General features: G+C 33.2%; 1 protein-coding gene across 1 annotated transcript; it reads right to left on the bottom strand.

The window, feature by feature from the left end:
• Positions 1-7,826: 7,826 nt before the first annotated feature.
• Positions 7,827-9,070, bottom strand: LOC112418711 (protein ALP1-like). The gene has a single exon (XM_024775302.2). The coding sequence runs from the start codon at positions 9,029-9,031 to the stop codon at positions 7,871-7,873; it is 1,161 nt and encodes a 386-aa protein (XP_024631070.2). The 5' UTR covers positions 9,032-9,070; the 3' UTR covers positions 7,827-7,870.
• Positions 9,071-11,288: the final 2,218 nt, after the last annotated feature.

Raw genomic sequence — 11,288 nt, 5'->3', positions numbered from 1 at the left:
CTGTCACATGTTTATATGTTACACATTCATCTTCCTTTTAATTATCATGCGAAAAGGAGCTTGGTCTATAAATGTTTGTTGGTGGTCGGTGTATCAATGACCATTGTCAATTTAAAGCCGGCACATTTGAGATGAGGCCCTGTAAAAACTAAGAACAAAATTAGACATCTATTAAGACAAATTGTTTTCTTGGTATGGAGTGATGGTAAATAGATATGGTGTGAGAGATGAGGTTGTTAGAGAAGGTGGTCGATGAAGTTCTTCTTTTCTTTGTGGAATGATGTCTCTCAATTGGATATATGTGTTCAGGAGATTCCAATTTTGTATTAGGCTTATAAGAAGCTTATGGCGGGAATAGTTAGTTTGTCAGATCTATTATGGTCAAAGGCTTGACATAAATCGATTTTGTCAAAAGTTGTGTGTTTAGTTTGGATATTATTTCAAAATAGAATTGCTACAAAAGATATCTAGGAGAGGTGTAGTCGGTTGTGGCTCGCTTCAGAGCGTAGGTGATGCAGTTTTGAAGAATCCATTTCTCATATTTTCTTCGAATGCCTGATCTTTTGCAAGTATTTAGTACTCTATTTGTAATTGACTTGATGTCTCTTCTACATTTCAAAAGGAGGGACGATTGTGCTTAGGTCAATTTCAAAAGAGTATTCAAGAAGAGAATTAGCATGTATGGTTTGCATGTATTTAGAGCATTTGGAAATCAATGAATGAGAAACAATTCAAAAATAAAGATATATGTCTCGATAGGTCGAGTTCATGAAAAGAAGCTTTTTGAAATAATATAGATAGATGCTACTAATATTATTCAATATTCATTAATGCAACTTCAAGTTTTGCTAAAAATTCAGAATTCATTAAAATCATATAAACCAGTATTTTAGAAATATTAAAATCCACTAATTATAAAAAGTCTTTTCGAAATTCTTTACAAACCAAATATAAATTATTAGATAATCTTTTAAAATGGACAAAAGGTTTAATGTTAAAATAGTATTTTACAAGTTAATTTATATTTATTTTATTATATCATAATAAGTTTTAATGATCTCGAAAGAAATACAAAATATAACTAGAGGTCTATGTTTATTTTTTGTCACATGTCGCAGACTACTGTCGTCAACACAGTTTTAAATGTTGGTTTCATTCAATTTTCATACATTGTTCCATCAGTTTGTACATACGTGATTTTTTTATTTTTTTTACAAATTTAAAGACATGATTTTATCATCTTCTATATGTTTATTTTAAATGTACATTCAGTAAAATAAAGTCAATTTCATAAAAATCAATATTGTTCTCATCTGACCGTTTATATACGCCAATTGAGATGAACCAGGTTATTATTATTTCATAAACAGGATTTTATCAAACATTCTAAAATAATAATTAAACAAACATAATAAGTTACTTTATAATGGAAACACAAATCTCGGTAGGCATAATTTTGGTCTTTAAGTTTATTTATTTATTTATGAATATAACCTTAAGTTAAGTTCTGTCCTTTTTTTTTTTGCCTGAAGTTAAAAACTAAATACTTTTATGTTTAATGTTTGTTGGGTCTATAAGCCAAAAATTATAGAATTTTATGAAAGAACCACACACCTTAAACATTCGTAAAAGTAATTTTAAGTTTTAACAATTCTAAATGAACAACGATAAATACAGGGCCCTGATCATGGTCAGGAATGGTGACTGGCCAGGGTCCCATATATAAAGGAACCAACTATTATTAAAAAAAATTAGAGAGGGGAATCAATTTGTTTTAGTAAGATATATAGCACTATACATATATCTTAACAGCGTATTTTAACTGCTACGGAGATATTGATTTTTATTTTAGAACTAGCAAGATAGTTGTACTTGTACGTTCATATAATTGTCTTTAAATTTTACGATTGTGTGCAAAAAATAAAAAAGAAATCAAGAAAAATACAAAAGAATAAGTTGAACACATGAGTCATATTTAATACTCATTCTCACATGAAACTCATGATTTTAAGAGTAAGATTTAATACATGAAAAATGACGGAGAATATATTGTGTTACTTGCTATATAGTTGGTGGCGTTCTTGATGATCAATACGGATGACACCAAAAATTATATTTAATACATGAAAATCAGGAATAATCAATTTTGTATGATTTTAAAATTGATTTTAAATTTAAATTCAATGTATTAATTTTATTTTTTTAACTTCTTTAATTAATATTGTAGCACTTAAATTTCTAAATTAAAATGTAAAATTATCAATTTTAGATCAAATTATTGATTAAGAGTTGTGAAACCCCGATACTTCAAAATGGATGACGTATCGTATCCTCTGCATATCCTACACCAATACATGCCCGATACTTTTCGATACGTATCAGGAGAGTATTCGAATATTAAATTTTATTTTTTTAAAATATAATTATTCGATACTTCTCGATACGTATCAGGAGAGTATCCAATAATTATCTTGCACCAATACTTGCCCCAATATTTTTCATTGACTAAAATAACTTAACTCTTGAGTACCGATGTGTTCTTTTTTAGATATAATGCTTCTTTTTTGGATCGATAAAGTATAGCACTAACGGATATAGTATAGCACTGGTGGTCCTCTTTTTGGGATATATTGTGTATGTAATTGACTAATCATCACTCTCTTAATCGTCAATATTATTTATATTTATGTTGATGTGCTAACGAGCCTATGACTACTAGTTTATTTTGTTTGTTAATATATTTGCATATTAAAAAAAGGAGAATGTTAACTGTAACACCTCGTTTTCCCAATATAAAAATTTCAAACATATAATCAGAGTAATCATCAAATAACGGGATATCACATTCTTAAAATCTTCAAAACATAGATAAATAACAATTTATCCTTCATCAACCAAATAGCAGCGGAAATAAATTCAAAATCAATAAATCATTTTGGCACGTAGGCCCCATCAAAATATCTCAATTAAGTTAATCAACATCATAAATAATCATGTAAGGCAATGAAGCATGGATAACATAAACCCCATCCCGTTACGTATCAGAGCGACCTAGACGACAGAGTGAGGCAAGGCCACTCACGACAGCAATCTGCACACTAAGCTCGATCACCTGCAAGTTACTCATACGAAGAGCAACATTTCCAAGCAGAAGGGGTGAGTGTAACACCCAGTTTCCCAAAATCAATTAAATAATAATTTTTCAACATCAGAGTAAAACCCAAACGGGCATGTCACACTACAATTTCAAATTTCTTAAATAGAATATATAAAAATCTATTTAATTAAACATCCATCAAAATTCATCATTAAACTTGCAGTAGAATAATTCAACTTTAATTAACAACCATCTCCAATACATATTCATGGCATAGAAGCCTCAACAAGCAAAACCAATCATCAATAGGGCTACAACAACAATATTCAAAATTTGATACATAGGAAAGAAATTAAACAAATAAAATCTCATCCCACGTATCAGAGCCCTAGACACTTTGAGCCACCACCAACTACTCAGGATCACCTGCAAGTTACCCATAGAAAGGGCAAAATTTTCAAGCAGAATGGGTGAGATTCACAACAATAATATAGATAAAGAATGCATCAATTGAATCTAACACCCTAACATAGAATTCATCAACAATATATAATTATCATCATTTTCAAATATCATCAACAATGGTAATTAATAACCCACTCAACGACTCATGCAACTCATCACCGCTCCACTAAGACTCCTCTAACAACACCCATGCATGTGGTACCAAAATCAGGACCGTAGCCCTCACCGCTGTAGAATGGTTAAAGCATTCATTTTCAGGACATAAGTCCTCACCACTAACACCACTTTGAGCAATTAGTGCTCCACCACTTTGAACGACAAGGCGTTCCAGAGCCGAAGCTCTCCCACTGTTATGCTTATGCAACTGACCCACTTGAGTATATCTACATACAATCCAACCTATGCATATATATGTATATGACTCACCACTCCAATTTACAATATTCATGTATAACTTAATTAAATAAAAGCATACATCCAGCCAACATCCATTCATTACAACCAATTTAAAACATCCAGAAAAATACACCAACATAAAAGCCATGCTTAATCAACAAGATAAATCAACCATCAACAACAGAAATCAATCCAACAAATATTGGGCAACTCGCCTCGCGAGCACATCTGCTCGCTATGGCGAGTTCAGGAAAAAGGGCACTCGCCATGGCGAGTTCGAGGCGAACAGAAAAAGGCTGCTCTCGGGAGTTTTGACATTTTTCTCACTAAATCCTCATTTCCAAGTTCCCTATTCATCTTTTTGATCTAAAAATTGCACCAGTCCTCTCTAAAATCATCTAGGTACATAAAACTACCCAAAATACGACTTATAACGACACTTCAAAAATCCAGTTTTCCTCACAGGTACTCGCCATGGCGAGTTGTCTAACTCGCGAGGCGAGCCATGAAGTTGCTCACTCGCTATGGCGAGCAAAGGCTACTCGCGAGGCGAGCGATGAACTTCTGTACGGGCAGAATGCAGGTTTTTTTCCCAAAAATCTCATTTTCCTCCAATTCACTCCCCAAATCAGTTTACAGATATGCAATGAAAGGTTATATGCACTCATAACCCATTTCTAACATCAAAAACACAATCCCTACTCTCAATACCCATTAATTTTACAAAACCTAACTTCTCCCAATTCTCACATAAACCTGTTAAAAACAAAATCAGAATTCAGAACCTATATAATTGCGGTAAACCTCACCCTTACCTTAGTTTTGCAGAAAGATCAGCACAGAAAATGACAACTTTGGCTCTCCTTGCTCTTATCTCCTTTTTTCCCAAAACTGACAGTTACACGTGAAAACGTATTCTGACTCTTTCTTTCTTTCTTAACTCCTTTCTTAACTTCCCTTTATTTTAATTACTCCCCCTTAATTCTATTAAATATTACTTAACTCCCCACATTCCAAAAAAATACTAATTCTCACTTATTCTATTTATTATTTAAATAAACTATATAATAAAATAAACACACCACATAAATCACCAAAAATCAAATATAAGACTCCACATAATCAAAAATAATAAAATAAAGATTAGAGCGTTACAGTGAGATTTCACAAAACAATAATATTAATCAATATAATTCAAAATCATTATTAACAACATAAACAATCTTAAGCATCAGTGCATCTTTGATAAACAATTATCAAGTAATCACATCATTCAATCATCATCAATAACATAACATCTTTTGACTCGACAAATGCGACAATGCAAATCTAAACCTCTTTATGCATGTGGTACCAACCAGGGCATGAGCCCCCAACATCATAGTATTAATATAATTTTAAGGCATCGTGGTGAGGACAAAGCTCAATTCGTGGTGAGGAGAAAGCTCCAGGGCATGAGCCCCCAACAAAAGTATGCTAATGCATGGACTCAATCAATCTAAAACAATCTTAATCAACATCTCAATATACATCCAATAATTTGGAGCTCAACAACATCTTATTCAATCATGTATAGACTCATGCAACTTAGTTAAATAACAGCAGCAGCATAATCAGATCACAACAACATCAAAATTTCATAACAACAATTCATTTCAACAACATCTAGTTTATTCAAGAATAATTCAAGTAATGCATTTAATCGTTAAATCACATTACAAACAACTTAATAGTTCTTAACAACTTCACAGATTCCGGCTAACATCTTAAATAGGTTTCATTACTACCTAAAGTTCCATTCCTAGCCAATCCAAACAAATCAGGTCATAACATTGTCAAAAGCACTCGGTTCTGGAAGTGCTCGCGAGGCGAGTACTTGCCAGATTTCCAACTAAGGTTGTTCCAGGTTCAATCTTGTTCTAAATCATCCTCTAATCTTTAATACACAACTAAAGGTACTCAAAAGCATCTAAGGATCAACTCAAAAGTCCAAAACACGAAATTCAACATGCTCTCTGGTCATGCTCGCTATGGCGAGTAGGGTTGCTCGCTGTAGCGAGCTACGACTTGTAACTCGCGAGGCGAGGGGTATTGGCTCGCGTGGCGAGCGATGAATGTTGGCTCGGGCAGAATGCAGTTTTCTTCAAAAATTCATCTAATCTCATGGTTCTGAGTCTAATTTCAGTTCCACAATTCATTCTAAACATATTCTAAGGTCAAGGGACAGTTTCTACATCAATCTAATCAATTTTAGGGATTTGATCTAGTTTTTGGTTCCTCCAATTCAATCCTAATTCTTGCTAATTAATCATCAGAATTATACGAATTAACATTACTGAATCATTAGTCTCACCCTTACCTTAATGTGAAGAAATCGCAGCCTTCCTAGCCTCTCTTGCTCTTCTCTTGGTTTTTTCTCATTTTCTCCAAAAACAGTCGTACGTACAAAACATTTTCTAAACCTAGGTCTTTCCTTTTTATATCTCCTCCTAATATCTTATCTTATCTCACTTTCTCCCCCAAAACTCTCTAAAATCTCAAAACAGCCCTCAACTAAATATTTTTTTTTTATTTTCAAATCTTATTTTATTTAACAATAAAATAAGTCTCATATCTCAACAAAATCATCTAAACACATCAAAATCGTCCAATCATCTAAATCGTCATAAATCAACAAAACTCACACATATATTATATAAATATAATATAATTGTCTAAACTCGATTGAATAATTAATTAAACAAAAGTGGACGTTACATTAACCAATGCCCCCATGTATTGGTTAAGTACCAAATTAATTGTTATAATTATATTGTACATTTAATTATATAAACGTCTCTCAGCTGTATCGTATCTTAATTTTTGAAATTTTTTCGTATCGACGTATCGGTGCAGTATCATATCTTGTATCCGGGCTTCACATATTAGGAGTCTCTAATTTTGATCTGTGATTTGAATAATTTTTGGTGTGTTTTACTTAGTTTTGATTAAATTTTAGATAAGAGATTTTATTTCTCTTGGAGGGAAAAAGGAGGATTTTTTGAAGAGAGGGAAAAAGGAGGATTGAAATCACATGATTTCCTAAAAGACATTCGTAATCCGAAGGAACTAGAGTTTGTGAAGCCGGAGCAAAGTGACATGAGTGTCCAACTACCAAGTTTGAGATGAGATCGAAGCAAAGAATTAATAAACAAATAAAATTAGGATTTTTCCGATTTTGGTAAATAAGAACCAAGTTTTGCTTGTGGTAGAGGAAACCTTAATGGTTGTGGAGTAAATAGCAGAAACAGTGCAAATATGAGTCAGGTAACTGGTAACATATGTGGTAGAGGGAATGATGCAAGTGACGACTGAGAAGGGACATAGCACAACATGTCTCCAACCCAAGAAATTTTGCTCCTAAGGATTCCTAAAGTACTTCGACCAGTATAGTGGAAGATTCTTCCCCCCCCCCCGAGTGATGCCGAAGCGTTTGCAATTGCTAACTTAAGTGGTAATTATTCAATTTCAAGGACGATCTTGTATGTATACATTTGCAGAAGTTAGATTTTATTATTGGCATGGACTATCAAATATCTTGATAAGAAGTATTATTAAGAAGTGTGCTTTTAAAATACTGATGTAACTTAACTATATCAACTGATCTTCAGATAAATTGTAAACTATGAATGATACAAAATAATACATGAAAGAAAAGAATGTTGCAATTTTATTAATTGATCTCTTATTTGGCTATGAAAGTGTATATAATTGAGTTACAACTCTGAATCTAACCATACATCTTATCTTATACAAAGCCACATCAACATTATGTAAATAAACAAACAGCAAAAAATAAAATCATGTTCTCAGAGATGCATATAACAATGATCAAAATACAACAAATAACACAAAGTTCTTAATCTTATAAGTTTAAAGAAAAGAAGTGCCTGCTAAACCATGACGCAAAAGATTATGAGCAATAGCATCTCTAGCCTTCAATGAATTAACTGATCTCAAACTAACTTCAGGAACCATTTCATCATCAACAATATCAACCATAAGTTCAGGATCCATTTTCTCACCTTTCATCTCACAAATGTTATGCAAAACACAACAAGCACAAAGTTCAACAGGCAAATCTTGAAGCTTCACTTCAGTCCTTTTCTGCAAACAAGACCACCTACCTTTCAATCTAGCAAATGCATCTTTAGCAACTTTTTGTATCTCACCAATCTTTTCATTGAAACCATGTTGTGTCCAAGTAAGATTTTGTTGAGTATAAGGTACTAAAACCCAATCCATTAAAGGATACCCTGAACTACCAACAATCCAAACACCTCTGAGAAGTCCTCCATTATTAGCCCTTTGAAAAAGTGCTGATTTTTCTAACACTTGATCATCAGGCATTGAACCAGGCCAACCAATACAAACATCAGTGAAAACACCATTTGTATCAACAACACCTTGAACAGTTATTGAATATGAAGTCTTTTGATTCCTCTCAGTATGTCTTCTGTTAAAATAATCAGCAACACTAATCTTAGGAGCTATGATTGGAACATGTGATGTATACATGGACCCTACAACATTTGGAATACCTGACATACCCTCAAACTCATTCTTAATTTTTCTCAAAGAAGTTTCATTAGGCCATTGAAGATACTTAGGCATAAGAACAGTTTTAATAGCAGTGCAAACTTCAAGAACAAGTTTATGACAAGTTGATATACCTAAACCAAACCTTTTTGAAACAATGCTAAGAGGATCACCTGTTGCTAATCTCCATAGACAAACAGCTACTCTTTGTCTCACTGGAATTGCAGTTCTCAAAGTTGTATCTTCTTTCACAATTGCTGAATTCAATTTTTCACAAATAAAATCAAAAGTTGATTTTCCCATTCTAAAAGCTTTCTTAAACTCATCTTCAGGAAAATCTTCTTTATTACATTCATCCCACCATGCCCCGGAACGATCCTTCACCCATAGCCTTCTCTGTGAACCACCACCATTAGATATACCACTGTTAACATCATTTTTTCTATGTCTTTTTCTGTTATTTGTTGAAGTAGCAGTGTTGTTTGGATTGTTCATCTGGTCAAATGAATTTTGACGTAAGGTATAAACGTATGAAAGTGATTCTGGGTCTGCAAAAGTCCCAAGTTTCATAAATACTAGAAAATTCGATTTTAAACTCAGGCCCAAATGTCAAGTATTTATAGTGCATTATGTGACTCTTCACATGAGAGAAAACACCCTTTTGCCAAAGGTTATGATCATATACATAAGATTTTTTACTTGAATCAATATTATGGTTCATTAAGCATCAATTTACCAAAGGTTGTGATCAGATACACTTGAATCAATGCTATGGTTCATTATCTATTAGTAAATAATAATGTTCTAATGTATATGAATGGTTCCTATAAAGAGTTACAACTTTTGGTTCTAAAGTAAACTCACCACCATATAATACGTGTATTACGATAGTCGGGGACCATATCATTCAAAGTTTTCATAATATGAAAAATCTTAGAGGATAATTTAGTGTTACAAATTTTTATATATGGTGTCCCACCATTCAAAAAATTTAGATCTTGTCACTGACGATGGTCAACATTTTATTCCTTCTTATATCTCAAAAACTAAATAATACGATCAACAAACACAAATAAGAGAAAGGGAAAAAACATCTTTTTCCACTTTCTTGATCAAACATGACATGCAAATATACGGAACACCCATACAACCCTCAAACCAGAATTGAGGCCGACATATACGTGCGAAAAACACCGCACGCATACCCCTACCTCACCACCAGAAGACAGAGAAGCACCAAAAAGCCCGAAACTGCCCAGCCACCAATCAAAACAGAAACACTCCAACATATGGAAGCAGCACCTATCTCAGCAACGCAAGCAATAGCAGAAAAAAACTGCTGCACTTCTGCTGATACAAACACCAAAACCTGCTACACAACCCAAAAAACCCAGCTGAAAACCAAGCTCCAGACCGAAAGCAAAATCAGCAGCTCCGCAACCAACAATCACATACAAGTATGGGACCTTCTAAGACACCATTTAGGGTTCCAACACTACTCAAAAAATTGACAAACCGGAATACACAACTTACTCATCACCCACTTCCAAGCCAACACTTTCACCTCTTCAACAATTGCATCCACCTCTACATTAACATCGTTAAAAACTTTCTCATTTCGGGTATTCCATAACACCCAAATGGTAGCAAGCCAAATTATCCCCTTACCCTTTTTGACCTTCTTGTCGCTCTCCCCTTCATGCCAACACTCCCAATGAACAAAAAGGTTTGGAGGCAAAATGAACAAGCAATCTAACCACCACATTAACTTCAACCAAACCGCACTAGACACATCACAATGGAGAAAAAGATGAAGCGCGGCAGTTACAGTGTAGGCAGGTAGTGGGGCGTCATACATCGGCAGTACATGTCACATTGGTTAACCCATGTCCAAGTGATTTTGCAGACACAGATAAGTGTGCTCACGTTAGTTAGTTAAAGTTTTCGAATGATTTGATAAGAATTAAAGTTCTGATGCACATCAGGGGTAGTTTCATAATGAAGTGAAAGTATTGCATTTTATAATATATTTCATAAATGCATTTGTGGCATATTTTGTTTAATCCCGTATTTGGAAACTTATTGAGATCGTAGTATCTCATCACACTATGTGATTCCTTTTCAGGTATAGGATGTTTTGAAGTCACTCGAAGACGGATCATAGTGTCTAGAATTAGGGTTCCTCATTTGTATGTTTAACTTTTCCTTTTTTGTAAAAGGATGCTGAATTGTATTTCAATTCTCGTTCATTTTCAAGACTTTATACTTCGATTTATTTATGATGCGAAAGACTTTAATCGAGTAAACTTTTGATTTAAAATTTTCAGTCTTTACAATGTTTGATTGAGTACAACTATGAAACACAAGCATAACCATTACTAGATATTGAATAAACAGAAGTAGAGTGTCAAAAAGAATGATTATGACCCATTCATTTGATTTAACCAAAAACTGTTATTTTATCATTTTCTCACAGTCTAAAAAACCATTTTCTTAGACTTCACATGTTCACCATGTCTAGATCCTAGTCGGTATTTGAACACAGTTGACTTTAATTACATAGGAAAGGAAATCAATTATGAGATGATTTTATTTTGATTTAATAAATAGTGCATTTTACTATATTTCAAATTCACTATCTTGTAACAGAATCCTATCTAACAATAAATTTGGTTTAAAACAATGATGTAACTGAACTATATCAATTGATCTTCTAATAAATTGTAAACTAGGAATGATACAAAATAATCCA

This window comes from Medicago truncatula, chromosome 1, assembly GCF_003473485.1.
Source record: "Medicago truncatula cultivar Jemalong A17 chromosome 1, MtrunA17r5.0-ANR, whole genome shotgun sequence".
Taxonomy (NCBI): Eukaryota; Viridiplantae; Streptophyta; class Magnoliopsida; order Fabales; family Fabaceae; genus Medicago; species Medicago truncatula.
The sequence above is the reverse complement of the archived record's forward strand: the minus strand, read 5'-3'. Positions and strand labels throughout refer to the sequence as shown.

Bases quoted from the DNA above. Each gene is read 5' to 3' on its own strand.
- LOC112418711 (XM_024775302.2), bottom strand. From the start codon at position 9,031: ATGAACAATCCAAACAACACTGCTACTTCAACAAATAACAGAAAAAGA.